General features: G+C 46.8%; 1 protein-coding gene across 1 annotated transcript in view; it reads right to left on the bottom strand.

The window, feature by feature from the left end:
• The window catches only part of IMPACT (impact RWD domain protein), a 52,796-nt gene that overhangs the window by 27,434 nt on the left and 10,135 nt on the right, over positions 1 to 15,227 (bottom strand). The window contains exons 3-4 of the mRNA XM_068237282.1: positions 9,177 to 9,229; positions 6,468 to 6,530 (exon numbers count right to left, since the gene is read on the bottom strand). Coding sequence (XP_068093383.1) covers positions 6,468 to 6,530; positions 9,177 to 9,229 — 116 coding nt within the window. The remainder of the gene's footprint in view (positions 1 to 6,467; positions 6,531 to 9,176; positions 9,230 to 15,227) is intronic.

Below are 15,227 nucleotides of genomic sequence, written 5' to 3'. Positions count from 1 at the left end.
AAAGCATTTGCCAAGAATGTTTTACGGAGGGCAAGTTTTTTTGCCCTTTTTTTTAATTTTTTGAAAATGATAGATGGTTGTATTTTTAAATTGTTTGAAAGTTTAGATGGTTGTATTTTTAAATTGTTTGAAAGTTTAGATGGTTGTATTTTTAAATTGTTTGAAAGTGTATCCATTCAAGTGCAAGTTATGCACTGACTGCCAGGTATAATGTGCAGTCACAGATGCAGTGAAAGGTATGCAGTGACTGCAAACAGCCGTTTGTGTAGTGACGGCCGTGCTGGACTGGTGCGCACCGTGACGAGAGTGCAGGTGATGGTGGCTTTTCAGCCCATATGCTTGCCCGGCTGATGTAGCTGAATGACAAAACAGTGACTTTCCAGCTGATCAAATTTGGTCTGACCACAATGAAGCAACGACCTTAATATCTTTTGTGTGCCACCCCCACCCGAGACACTCAAATAGCCGGCGGTCATTGCTTCATTGTGATGCGCAAGCCCCTTCACCGCGGCAAGGTAATGATCACGAAGGGGGATGGGCACATGTACACGCACCAGAAAAATTAGTGTAGCGGCCGCTGCTAGCAGCGGCCTTAAAAATTCAGGAATCCGCCTAGAGTCCTGGACCCTGTTGGTAGTGGCGGAGAAGGCAGTCAAGCGGCCTGCAGGCAGAGATGCTGTGTGTGGGGAGTGGACTGACTTAGTCTTCGGTCGTGCAGTAGCCCTCCGTGATCCATTCCTCATTCATTTTGATAAAGGTCAGGTACTGAACACTGTCGTGACTTAGGCGACTTCTCTTCTCAGTAACTATGCCTCCAGCTGCACTGAAGGTCCTTTCTGACAGGACGCTTGCGGCAGGGCAAGAGAGAAGTTGTATGGCAAATTGGGACAGCTCTGGCCACAGGTCAAGCCTGCGCAACCAGTAGTCCAAGGGTTCATCGTTGCTTTTCGCAGAGTCTACATCCACACTCAAGGCCAGGTAGTCGGCTACCTGCCGGTCCAGGCGTTGGTGGAGGGTGGATCCGGAAGGACTATGGCGAGGAGTTGGACTAAAGAACGTCCGCATGTCCGACATCACCCTGAGATCGCTGGAGCGTCCTGTTCTTGCCTGCGTGGACTTGGGAGGAGGAGGGTTACTGCCAGTGGTACCTTGATTGCGTTGTGCAGTGACATCACCCTTAAACGCATTGTAAAGCATCATCGACAGCTTGTTCTGCAAGTGCTGCATCCTTTCCGCCTTTTGTTGAGTTGGTAAGAGGTCCGCCACTTTGTGCCTGTACCGAGGGTCTAGTAGCGTGGCCACCCAGTACAGGTCATTCGTCTTGAGTTTTTTGATACGGGGGTCCCTCAACAGGCTGGACAACATGAAAGAGGACATCTGCACAAAGCTGGATGCAGAGGTACTCTCCATCTCCTCTTGCTCTTCCTCAGTGACGGGACGCAACTCCTCTTCCTCCCCCCAGCCACGAACAATACCACGGGAACATGGAGCAGCAGAAGCCCCCTGTGATGGCTGCCGCGGTTGTTCTCCTTCCGCCGCCTCTTCCTCCTCCACAGAAACACCTTCCTCATCATCACCATCATCAGAGTCTGACTCCTCTCCTTCCCCACACGACTCCTCTTCTTCCTCCTCCTCCCCCCTCTGTGTTGCCGCCGGTGTTGTGGAAACATCGGGTTCGTGTGTAAATGGCTCCAATGAATCCTGCTGCCCTAACTCTTCTTGTTCACGCTCCTCCACAGCTGTATCCACCACTCTACGCACGGCACGCTCCAGGAAGTAGGCGTAGGGGGATCAAGTCGCTGATGGTGCCCTCATCGCGACTCACCAGTTTGGTCACCTCCTCAAAGGGCTCCATGACCCTGCATGCATTTCGCATCAGTGTCCAGTTGTTGGGCCACAACATCCCCATCCTCCCAGATTGTGTCCTTGTACTGTAATGATACAGGTAGTGGGTGACGGCTTTCTCCTGGTCTAGCAGGCGAGAGAACATCAGCAGGGTGGAATTCCAGCGAGTCGGGCTATCGCAAATCAGGCGTCTCACCGGCAAGTTGTTTCTACGCTGAATCTCTGCAAAGCGTGCCATGGCCTTGTAAGAGCGCCTGAAATGCCCACACAACTTCCTGGCCTGCTTCAGGACGTCCTCTAAGCCTGGGTACTTGGACACAAATCTTTGCACGACCAGATTAAGCACATGTGCCATGCAGGGTATGTGTGTCAGCTTTCCCAAATTCAACGCAGCAATGAGATTGCTGCCGTTGTCACACACCACGTTGCCGATCTCAAGCTTGTGCGGGGTCAGCCATTGCTCCACCTGTTTGTTAAGAGCAGCCAGGAGAGCTGCTCCAGTGTGACTCTCTGCTTTCAGGCAAGACATGTCTAACACTGCATGACACCGTCGCACCTGGCATGCAGCATAGGCCCTGGGGTGCTGGGGCTGTGTAGCTGGGGAGGAGATGGCGGCACCAGCCAAGGAGGAGGAGGAGGATGACGACAGCGAAGCGGTGATAGCAGGTGGAGAGGAGGTGGCTGGAGGCCTGCCTGCAAGCCGTGGAGGTGTGACAAGTCGGTCCTCTGCGCAGCCACGTACTCCCTGCTTGCTGCCATCGGTCACCAGGTTGACCCAATGGGCTGTGTATGTAATGTAGTGGCCCTGCCCGTGCTTGGCAGACCAGGCATCCGTGGTCAGGTGGACCCTTGACCCAACGCTGTGTGCCAGAGATGACACCACTTGCCTCTCAACTGCACGGTACAGTTTGGGTATGGCCTTTTGAGAAAAATAATTGCGGCCTGGTATCTTCCACTGCGGTGTACCAATGGCCACAAACTTACGGAAAGCCTCCGACTCCACCAGCTTGTATGGTAATAGCTGGCGAGCTAATAGTTCCGCCACGCCAGCTGTCAGACGCCGGGCAAGAGGGTGACTGGCAGACATTTGCTTCTTTCGCTCAAATACTTCCTTCACGGACAGCTGGGTACTGCTGTGGGCAGAGGAGAAGGAACCGCTCAAGGGAAGAGGCGGGTTGGAGGAGGGTGGCTGTGAAGGTGCAAGGGAGAAAGTGGATGAAGATGATGCACCTGAAGGAGGAAGAGGAGAAGGAGTTTGGCTTGTCTTTTGAGGAGTGCTGCTTTTACTCAGGTGTTCTTGCCATAGCTGTTTGTGCCTTCTCTCCAGGTGCCTTCGTAAGGCACTTGTCCCTACGTGAGAGTTGGCCTTTCCACGGCTCAATTTTTGCTGGCAGAGACAACAGATGGCTTTGCTCCGATCTGAGACACACACGTGAAAAAATTTCCAAACCGCTGAGCCCCCCTGGGGTGATGGCGCTACTGTGGCATCAGCAGCAGCTGACGTTAAAGGGCATGTGTGCTCCCTGGCCATAGCTGGCGATACATGGCACCGGACACTGCCCCCAGCTGTTTCTGAGGACGAGCTCCCTCTGCTTCTATCATGGAGTCGTCTCCTCCTACTCCTCTCTGACTCCTCCTCTGAACTGTCCCCCTGGTCATCTCCTCTACCGGGAACATATGTGGTATCCGTATAATCGTCATCATAATCCTCCTGGCCAGCTGCGCTTTCCTCAGACACCTCCTCAAGTGCACCAACTTCAGGTGGTCCACCATCATCCCCATCCACACACGTTACGTCCATACTATCGCCACCTAACTCAGACGTATGAGGTGGTGTACCTGCGCCTTCTTGTTGTTGTTGCAGTAGTGGCTGGGAATCAGTGATTTCACCACCACCACCAAATAACTCCTGCGAAGTGTCAAATGCAGCGGATGTGGTGCTTGTTGTAGCGCTGGTGGCTGCGGGAGATGAGGTGTTCTGTGTTAAATACTCAATCACCTCCTCACGATTTTGGGAAGTGATGGCACGTGCCTTCTTCTGAGCACTGTATTTTGGGGCAGGTCCGCATGAAATCACAGCAACACCACCTTGCACAGCCACAGACCTGCCGGTGCCTGGTGGCCTTCCTCTGGGTCTTCCTCTACCTCTTCCTCTACCTGGTTTGTCCATTTTGTCCATCTCGGGGGTATGCTAGCTATATGCAGTGAGGTGGGTTCTCACTCAACACAACAGGTAGTTAGATGCAGTGAGGTGGCCAGGTGGGTTCACACTCAACACAACAGGTAGTTAGATGCAGTGAGCTGGGTTCACTCAACAGTAAAGGTACTTAAGATGCAGTGAGGTGGGTTCTCACTCAACACAAAAGGTAGTTAGATGCAGTGAGGTGGCCAGGTGGGTTCACACTCAACACAACAGGTAATTAGATGCAGTGAGCTGGGTTCACTCAACAGGAAAGGTACTTAAGATGCAGTGAGGTGGGTTCTCACTCAACACAACAGGTAGTTAGATGCAGTGAGGTGGCCAGGTGGGTTCACACTCAACACAACAGGTAATTAGATGCAGTGAGCTGGGTTCACTCAACACAAGGCTAGGTATATGCAGTGATGAGGTGGGTTAAGTAAACACAACAGGTACTGGGTAGTTAGATGCAGTGAGCTGGGTTCACTCAACAGTAAAGGTACTTAAGATGCAGTGAGGTGGGTTCTCACTCAACACAACAGGTAGTTAGATGCAGTGAGGTGGCCAGGTGCGTTCACACTCAACACAACAGGTAGTTAGATGCAGTGAGCTGGGTTCACTCAACAGTAAAGGTACTTAAGATGCAGTGAGGTGGGTTCTCACTCAACACAACAGGTAGTTAGATGCAGTGAGGTGGCCAGGTGCGTTCACACTCAACACAACAGGTAGTTAGATGCAGTGAGCTGGGTTCACTCAACACAAGGCTAGGTATATGCAGTGATGAGGTGGGTTAAGTAAACACAACAGGTACTGGGTAGTTAAATGCAGTGAGCTGGGTTCACTCAACAGTAAAGGTACTTAAGATGCAGTGAGGTGGGTTCTCACTCAACACAACAGGTAGTTAGATGCAGTGAGGTGGCCAGGTGGGTTCACACTCAACACAACAGGTAGTTAGATGCAGTGAGCTGGGTTCACTCAACAGTAAAGGTACTTAAGATGCAGTGAGGTGGGTTCTCACTCAACACAACAGGTAGTTAGATGCAGTGAGGTGGCCAGGTGGGTTCACACTCAACACAACAGGTAATTAGATGCAGTGAGCTGGGTTCACTCAACACAAGGCTAGGTATATGCAGTGATGAGGTGGGTTAAGTAAACACAACAGGTACTGGGTAGTTAGATGCAGTGAGCTGGGTTCACTCAACAGTAAACGTACTTAAGATGCAGTGAGGTGGGTTCTCACTCAACACAACAGGTAGTTAGATGCAGTGAGGTGGCCAGGTGGGTTCACACTCAACACAACAGGTAGTTAGATGCAGTGAGCTGGGTTCACTCAACACAACGCTAGGTATATGCAGTGATGATGTGGGTTAAGTAAACACAACAGGTACTGGGTAGTTAGATGCAGTGAGCTGGGTTCACTGAACAGTATACAGTAAAGGTACTTAAGATGCAGTGAGGTGGGTTCTCACTCAACACAACAGGTAGTTAGACTTAGATGCAGTGAGCTGGGTTCACTCAACACAACGCTAGGTATATGCAGTGATGAGGTGGGTTAAGTAAACACAACAGGTACTGGGTAGTTAGATGCAGTGAGCTGGGTTCACTCAACACAAAGCTAGGTATATGCAGTGATGAGGTGGGTTAAGTAAACACAACAGGTACTGGGGTATATGCAGTACTGGGTAGTACAATGTGCAGCTCCCTGTCACACACACAGGCAGTCAGTCACTGAATGTGCTGGACTGCTGGCAGTGGCACACACACTATCAATTAGCAAGGCTGTGCATGCAACAAAAGTGTCAGAAAAAAAAAATGTACAGGTTGAGCTCTGAAAAGAGCTGTTGCTGGGTGCTTTAAAAGCAATATTAATCAGTCAGGAACAAGCAAAGCAGCCTAGAACCTAACTAATCTGTCCCTAAGAGAAAAAGTCTGCAGCAGCTGTCCCTTTCCTCTCTCTAGCAGGCACACGAGTGACTGTAATGGCTGCCGGAGGCTGCCTTATATAAGGGGGGGTGGGGCTCCAGGGCTTACTGTAGCCTGAATGGCTACAATGTGCCTGCTGACTGTGATGCAGAGGGTCAAAGTTGACCCTCATAGTGCATTATGGGGCGAATCGAACTTCCGGAAAAGTTCGCCTGGCGCAGGCGAACGCGAACCCCCAATGTTCGCCTGGAACCGTTCGCCGGCGAACCGTTCGGTACACCTCTACTCACTGAGAAAGGCTAGCGAGGGAGGGATTGTGAATTATTTATAGGAACATGCAAGGGTAGACAAGGGCTATAAAAAAGTATCAGCACATAATACAACTAGGCTGACACAGCAATGGTGGAGAGCCCATACTGATCAAAGAGTTCTAATATTTCTATTTGGTAACCGTTATTAAAGAGTACAAAAATAAGCATATAAATAATAAGTAACGTACATTATGTACATTGTTACTTACAGGTATATTTCTTCAAGATTATTTGATAACGTCAGTCGGTCTTCCCCCCTGAGCCATGGAGCACTGCCAAATAAAGCTCGTTATTTTATTCTTTATTTCTTATATTTTGGAGCAATGCACAATACAAAATAGGAGGGGCACATCACAAACTTACACACATACTAGCTGCAAAGTAGAAAAAGAGAGAACATTTTGCCAATCCAATTAACAATCTCAAACGAGTAGAAAGTCTAAAGTAAGTAGAGAAGATGGTACTGTGGTTACTAAAAGTGCCCATTAACGGTACAATCTCCCAAACGATTCATGGTACAATCGATTGGTTCAGACATCATTAATGGTGGCAGACAGCAACAAATGGTTGTTCTAGCGATCCCAATTTCCAAATTATTATTTTTGTCTGATCGGATTGGTTATTGCTTTCCCCTCTGTTGGTGGGCTCAAGTGTTCGTTTCCGATCAATCACCACAATCAGATCAGACTGTTGATCATTCTGGAAATTGAATTGTAAATGGGCATCTTTAGAGAGGTGGGAAGGAAGATGTGTAGATGTCATGGGAAGACTGGACTCAAAAGGGCCGATATGTTTTCTAAAAATTTGGATGCCACTTTCCCTGTGACTTCTGTAAGCGGCTCATTGCCTGAGACTGCTGGGACACGCAGACTATACACCCCAGCCAGGCAATGGTCAACATACTATACACCCCAGCCAGGCAATGGCCAACATATTATACAGCCCAGCCAGGCAATGGCCAACATATTATACACCCCAGCCAGGCAATGGCCAACATATTATACACCCCAGCCAGGCAATGGCCTACATACTATACACCCCAGCCAGGCAATAGCCCACATACTATACACCCCAGCCAGGCAATGGCCAACATATTATACACCCCAGCCAGGCAATGGCCCACATACTATACACCCCAGCCAGGCAATGGCCCACATACTATACACCCCAGCCAGGAAATGGCCAACATATTATACACCCCAGCCAGGCAATGGCCAACATATTATACACCCCAGCCAGGCAATGGCCAACATATTATACACCCCAGCCAAGCAATGGCCCACATACTATACACCCCAGCCAGGCAATGGCCAACATACTATACACCCCAGCCAGGCAATGGCCAACATATTATACACCCCAGCCAGGCAATGGCCCACATACTATACACCCCAGCCAGGCAATGGCCCACATACTATACACCCCAGCCAGGCAATGGCCCACATACTATACACCCCAGCCAGGCAATGGCCAACATACTATACACCCCAGCCAGGCAATGGCCAACATATTATACACCCCAGCCAGGCAATGGCCCACATACTATACACCCCAGCCAGGCAATGGCCCACATACTATACACCCCAGCCAGGCAATGGCCCACGTATTATACACCCCAGCCAGGCAATGGCCCACATACTATACAACCCAGCCAGGCAATGGCCCACATACTATACACCCCAGCCAGGCAATAGCCCACATACTATACACCCCAGCCAGGCAATGGCCCACATACTATACACCCCAGCCAGGGAATGGCCCACATACTATACAACCCAGCCATGCAATGGCCCACATACTATACAGCCCCAGCAAGGCAATGGCCCACATACTATACAGCCCCAGCACGGCAATGGCTCACATATTATACACCCCAGCCAGGCAATGGCCCACATACTATACACCCCAGCCAGGCAATGGCCCACATACCTTACACCCCAGCCAGGCAATGGCCAACATACTATACACTCCGGCCAGGCAATGGCCCACGTACTATACACCCCGGCAAGGCAATGGCCCACATACTATACACCCCAGCCAGGCAATGGCCCACATACTATACACCCCAGCCAGGCAATGGCCCACATACTATACACCCCAACCAGGCAATGGCCCACATACTATACACCCCAGCCAGGCAATGGCCCACGTACTATACACCCCGGCCAGGCAATGGCCCACATACTATACACCCCAAACAGGCAATGGCCGACATACTATACACCCCATCCAGGCAATGGCCCACATACTATACACCCCAGCCAGGCAATGGCCTACATACTATACACCCTATGCAGGCAATGGCCCACGCACTATACACCCCAGCCAAGCAATGGCCCACGTACCATACACCCCGGCCAGGCAATGGCCCACATACTATACGCCCCAGCCAGGCAATGGCCCACATACTATACACCCCAGCCAGGCAATGGCCCACATACTATACACCCCAACCAGGCAATGGCCCACATACTATACACCCCAACCAGGCAATGGCCCACATACTATACACCCCAACCAGGCAATGGCCCACATACTATACACCTCAACCAGGCAATGGCCCACATACTATACACCCCAGCAAGGCAATGGTCCACATACTATACAACCCAGCCAGGCAATGGCCCACATACTATACACCCCAGCCAGGCAATGGCCCACATACTATACACCCCAGCCAGGCAATAGCCTACGTACTATACACCTCAGCCAAGTAATAGCCCACATCCTATACACCCCAGCCAGTCAATGGCTCACATACTATACACCCCAGCCAGGCAATGGCCCACATACTATACCCCCATTGCCCACATTATCTCTATTTGCTCTGTTCCCAGACTTCCCTTGCCTCCAAAATGAGACTGCATGGATGGAAAAAGTATTTTTTTTTCAAACAGGAAAAACTATAGGGAACCTACTTTAACTGATAAAGAGGTGGAGCTGCAGCCGGGTACTCTGGTGGTAAAATCACCTAAAATGAAATGAGAAATACTGAGTCAAAGACCTTACAAGACAGTCGAGGCACAATGAATTTGGATGCTGAATTTTTGGCAAAGCCCTATTGCAGACAGGCTGTATCTCATGCACAGCAATAGGAGGTAGAGAACGCTGTTTAGACATGAGACATTATAAGTGATATCTGTGTATCTGTGTGATCTGAAAAAGCAACAACTAATGTCAGAAATGATGAGAAAAGACACTAAGGGGTTATGCACAAAGCTGAGGCACACTGCAATATTACCATTACTACCAGCAACATTGCTATGGTAACGCCATTACTGTCTGTAGCAACACTCCCACTACTCGAGCACCATGGGTCGCGCTTATAACGTAACTAATGGTAACCTGGTGTCAGTAGAACAGTAATATTGCCGTGCGGTGTCTACGTACAGCAATATTACTGCAAGACCACTATTGCAAAAATATTGTAACATTTTAAATTCATACGTATAAAATGTACATTTGCTCCAGAATAAAGTGCATTATAAATGTATTTTTTCTTATGTTGCTGGCACTTATAGTAGTTAGCTAAAATCTGATAGATATGACAGGTTTTGGACAAGTCCATCCCTTCATGGGGGATTCTCTGGGTTTTCTTTATTTTTAAAAGCACTTACTGAATGGCAGTTGCACTGTCCAACTGCCAAAACAGTGTGCAAACAAGCAGGGAGACTGGCTGATATCTTTGTATACATGTTTAAAGCCGCATCTACACGCGTAGATGCGGCCGCGATGTTCCTTATCAATCGAGTCGCTGATGCGGCTCGATTGATAAAATCCGACAGGGCGAATCTCCCCACCGACGATTCCCCGCGAGGGGACAATGGCAGGGAATCGAACGGAAGATAAGCAGCGTGGCGTGGGAATCGAGCGGGTATTGATTCCGGCGGGGACGCGGCGGGGACACAGAAGAGGCGATCCGGCGGCTAATCGAGCCGCCGGATCGCCGCCTCATCTACACGTGTAGATGAGGCATTACAGGGAGTGCATTTGTAAAGACTAAAGGAAATGATGAGAATCCCCCATAAGGAAATAGCCTAGTCCAAAACCTGTCAGACTTTTACTGCTCACTGTCACTAAGTGGCAGCAACGTAGGGAAAAGACACATGTTACTTACCGGTAACGTCTTTTCCGGGAGTCGGAAGGACAGCACCCATATGAGATAAATTCCCTCCAGATACTATTGGACAGGAGAAGGTTAAAAATTAGCATACCCTGCAGCAGTATATATGTATATATATATATATATATATATATATATATATATATATATATATATATATATATATATATATATCCCTAATTGAACTCACATTCAGTAACAATAAAGATGAACACAACTTAATGCTCAAAAACCTCCAATTTTATTTTATATATGTACATATAACAACCTGGTTGGGTAGTCCGGGTGCTGTCCTTCCGACTCCCGGAAAAGACGTTACCGGTAAGTAACATGTGTCTTTCCCAGGGTCGTCTCCAGGACAGCACCCATATGAGACTACCAAGATTACACATCTATAACTAGGGCGGGACAGCTGCCTGCAACACCCTTCTTCCGAAGATTAAATCTCTACTGGAATCAAAGTTCAGTCTATAATGTTTTATGAATGTATTCTTATTTGACCATGTTGCAGCCCTACAGATCTGCTCTATAGAAACTCCTGCTTTCTCTGCCCAGGAGGTAGACACAGCACGTGTTGAATGTGCCTTGATTAACTGTGGTACTTTCTTTCCCTGAAGCTGATAGGCCATAGTAATTGTCTGCTTTATCCATCTGGCGATGGATGCCTTGGAAGCCTGCTTTCCCTTATTAATACCAGAAAATAGCACCAGCATTGCTTGTGTCTTTCTCCATGATTTTGTCGTTTCCAGGTACTGAATTACACATCTCCTGACATCAAGACAATGAAAAAGTTCCTCCTTTTCATTAGAGGGGTCCTGACAGATAGAAGGAAGGAAATTTTCCTGCGACCTATGAAAACCTGTACAAACCTTTGGTAAAAAAGCAGAATCTAGTTTCAGTGTGATCTTATCCTCTGATATAATACAGTATGGCTCTGCTATAGAAAAAGCTTGGATCTCTCCCACTCTCCTAGCTGTAGCAATTGCGAGTAAAAAAGCAGTTTTTAGGGTTAATAACTTTTCAGCAATCTCCTGTATTGGCTCAAAAGGTGGGCTCATGAGAGCCTGAAGTACTAAGTTGAAGTCCCAAGGAGGCACATGAGATTTAAACACTGGTTTAATTCTAGACATAGCTCTAAAAAATCTGACAAAAAAATTCATCTTCTGCCAATCTCCTTTGTAGAAAGACACTTAAGGCCGCGGTCTGCACCTTTAATGTACTGATACTGAGTCCTTTTTCCATTCCTGCTTGTAGAAACTCTAACGGAGTATACTCCTGTTTTGAATCCATCTTGTTCTCATTGCACCACTGAAGATAGGTTCTCCATGCTTTCAAGTAGATCTTCCTAGTGACTATTTTCCTACTTTGTAGTAGAGTATTGGATAGACCACCAGAAAATTATTTCCTCCTTAAAAGCTTTAATTCATCCTCCAGGCTGACAGATGTAACATCTCCAGTTGCGGATGCATTATTGGACCCTGATGTAACAAATCCTGACGTAGAGGTAACATTACTGGTTCCTGTACTGATAACTTCCCTAACAGAGAAAACCAAGCTCTTTTTGGCCAGAAAGGTATTATTAGTATGCCTGATGCCTTCCCTTGATGATTTATGTGGGCTACCACTGTACTGTTGTCTGATCTGATTACTACATGTAGCCCCTGAATGGATACTTGGAATTGTAACAGTGCCATCCTCACTGCTTCCATCTCTCTGATGTTGGAATGAGCCTGGGCAAGATCTTTCCCCCAAGCTCCCTGAATTGGAATGCCGTCCATATGTGCTCCCCAGCCCCAAGAACTGGCGTCTGTGGTTATCATCTTTTGGTATGGCATGTCCCATAATCGGCCCTCCTTTAGATGAGATGGCTTCAACCACCAATGAAGGGACATCTTGACATAGTGCGTTATTAGCACCTTCTTGTCTAAGGCATTCTGTTTCCTGTTCCAAGATTGTAAAATCCATAGTTGAAGTTGTCTTGAATGCATCTGGCCCCATAGGACCGCCGGGAATGAGGATGTCATAAGACCTAGCAGAGACATAGCTTTTCTTAGAGTGATGATAGTTGAATCCTGAAAAGAAACAACATTCATTAATAAAAGTTCTCTCTTTTGTGCAGAGAGATAAACTCTTTGATTAACAGTATTTATTTGAAACCCCAGGAAAACCATAATCTGAGATGGAGTAAGGGATGACTTTTTCCAATTGATTAACCATCCCACAGATTCAAGAACCAACACTGAGGTCTGAATCTGGGTGGACACTGACATAGCCGAATCTCCCCATAGAAACAAATCGTCTAGATATGCTATGATTTGAATCTCCTTAAGTCTTAAAAAAGCAAGAATCTCAGTCATTACTTTTGTAAACAACCATGGGGCTGAAGAAAGGCCAAATGGGAGAGCTGTAAACTGATAGTGTCTTACCTCGCCTGCTTGATGTACTGCAAACCTCATGAATGCTTGAGACTCCGGATGTATTGGAATATGAAGATACGCGTCTTGCAGATCTAGGGACGCCATATAAGCTCCGTCTTGAAGTAATCCTAGAACAGACCGAATGTTGTCCATTTTGAATTTTCTGTAACGAATGAATTTGTTCAGAGTCTTTAGATTGAGGATAAGTCTGAAGTTCCCTTGCGGCTTTTTGACCAGAAACACTGGGGAGTAAAACCTCTGCCCTCTTTGACACCTTGGAACTTCTCTTATCACATGCTTTTCCCAAAGATCTGACACTGCATCTTGTAAGGCTAAACTCTGTTCTGCTACGATGGGGGGAGGAGTTACCAGAAATCTCGTGCTTGGTCTCTCTACAAACTCCAGTCTGTAACCCTCTAGTATAATTGTTCCTATCCACATATTGTTGGTCAGTGTATACCAGTTCTCTATGAAGTGAGCCAATCTTCCTCCTACTGGAATCCTGGCGTCATTGTTTTTTAGGTACATTGGCTGGGGAGAAGGTAAAGGAGGATTTTCCCTTCTGTTCCTTTTGTGCTCTCCAGTTTTCTCTAAACCCTGGCCTAGTTTCTGACTCCTGCTTTCTTGAACCTCGAAAGGAATGTTTAAACCTGAAAGTTTTCTTTTTATATGGAAAATTTTTCTTAAAGTCTGCTGATCTCTCTAATGTTTCATCTAGTTTTGTGCCAAATAACAAATTACCTTCACATGGAAAACCACACAGTTTTATCTTGGAAGAAACATCACCTTCCCAGGGTCTCACCCATGTTCCCCTTCTTGCTGAATTGGATAAGGCAGAAGCTCTTGCAGTTAGTCTCACTGTTTCATCCGCTGCATCTGTAAGATAATCTACTACATGGAACAGATTAGGAAAAGATGTGAGTATAACATCTCTAGGCGAGCCCTCTGCGATATGCATCTCTAATTGTTGTAACCATATTTTTTTTTTTTTTTTTTAAACTCGTTTTATTAAACAAATGTCACTGAATACATATAAGTATATCATGTACAGGATACAAGAGATTATCCATCAAAGTATTGTTGATACAGTAAAGAGGTATTGATATGACAGCGAAGGTAAGGATTCAAGTTATACATTCCATGGAGATTCAATTTTCTAGTGACATAACCAAAGCACATCGGGGTACTTGACAAAAAGATGCCAATCACCCCATAAAAAAACAGTAGATCAAACAAACAAACAAACATCCACCTGTGCGCCAGAGATGCATGATAAGAATGGATTAAAAAGGGAAAAAGGAGAGGGAAGAAAAAAAAATTAAAGAAAAGAAATAATAATATTATTATTCCTGTATACAATAACCTGTATCTCAGAGGCCAGAGAGGGCATAACACATGTTTCTGCATCACCATGACCAACTCTAGTCATGGGATACAGTCAAAGGACTATCCATCCACAAACTCCAGATTCTATGGAACTTAACAAGGGTCCCCCTATTTTTATAGGTAACCATATTTTTAATGACCTTGAAAAGGCCGTACTAGCCACTGCAGGTTTGAAAATTAAAGTAATTGTTTCCCAATTTCTCCTTAATAGGTTATCAACCTTCTTATCTAGAGGATCCTTAAGTACCCCAAAGTCCTCAAATTGTAAGTCTGATTTGCGAGACACTTTAGATAATGCAGGATCCAATTTGGGAACTGGTCCCCAATTTTTTTTATTTTTTTTTTGTCCTCTGGTTTAAAGGGGTATTTCCTATTCATAGACCTTGGCCAAAAAGCTCTCTTTTCTGGGTTCTGCCACTCCTTATCAATTAATTCCTTCAAGGTAGAAACAGGGATAAAACTTTTTTGATTATCTGTCAGACTCTTATACATCCTGTCTAAAGTAGAAAGATCCTTTTCTTCCTCCTTAATATCCATGGTAGCAAACATAGCACTTAATATTTGATCCATATTATCCATAGAAAAGGCAAATCTCTGTCCCTTTCTTGATTCCTCTGGTTTACAGTATCCTCCTCAGCACTCATTTCCTCCAGTGATGAAATTTCACCCTCCGAGTGTTCTGAGTCTGAATTCCACTTTTTTTTTTTTTTTTGTGCCCCTGCTCAACAGATATTAATGTCTTGGGAGAGGAAGGAATAACCTTGGGTGGTAATGATTCAGGTACTGCTGAAAAGGTAGATGGGGCAGACTCTTTATAGGATTGAAAGGAAGTCTTTATTAGAGTTGGGCGAACTGTTAGCGCAACTGCAGCCGAACTGTTCGGCTGCCCAACCTGTCATGTGGCTGTGGCTCTTACTACTTCCGGGTCGCAATGACCCGGAGTAGTACGTCTGCGCTGGCCCGACGGAGCGCGTCCTAGATCGCGCTCCCGTTGCCGGGCACTCTCTGCGCATGTGTGTGACGCCACTCATGACGTCACACAC

The sequence above is a fragment of the Hyperolius riggenbachi genome, chromosome 5 (genome assembly GCF_040937935.1).
Source record: "Hyperolius riggenbachi isolate aHypRig1 chromosome 5, aHypRig1.pri, whole genome shotgun sequence".
In the NCBI taxonomy this organism is placed as follows: Eukaryota; Metazoa; Chordata; class Amphibia; order Anura; family Hyperoliidae; genus Hyperolius; species Hyperolius riggenbachi.
The sequence above is the reverse complement of the archived record's forward strand: the minus strand, read 5'-3'. Positions and strand labels throughout refer to the sequence as shown.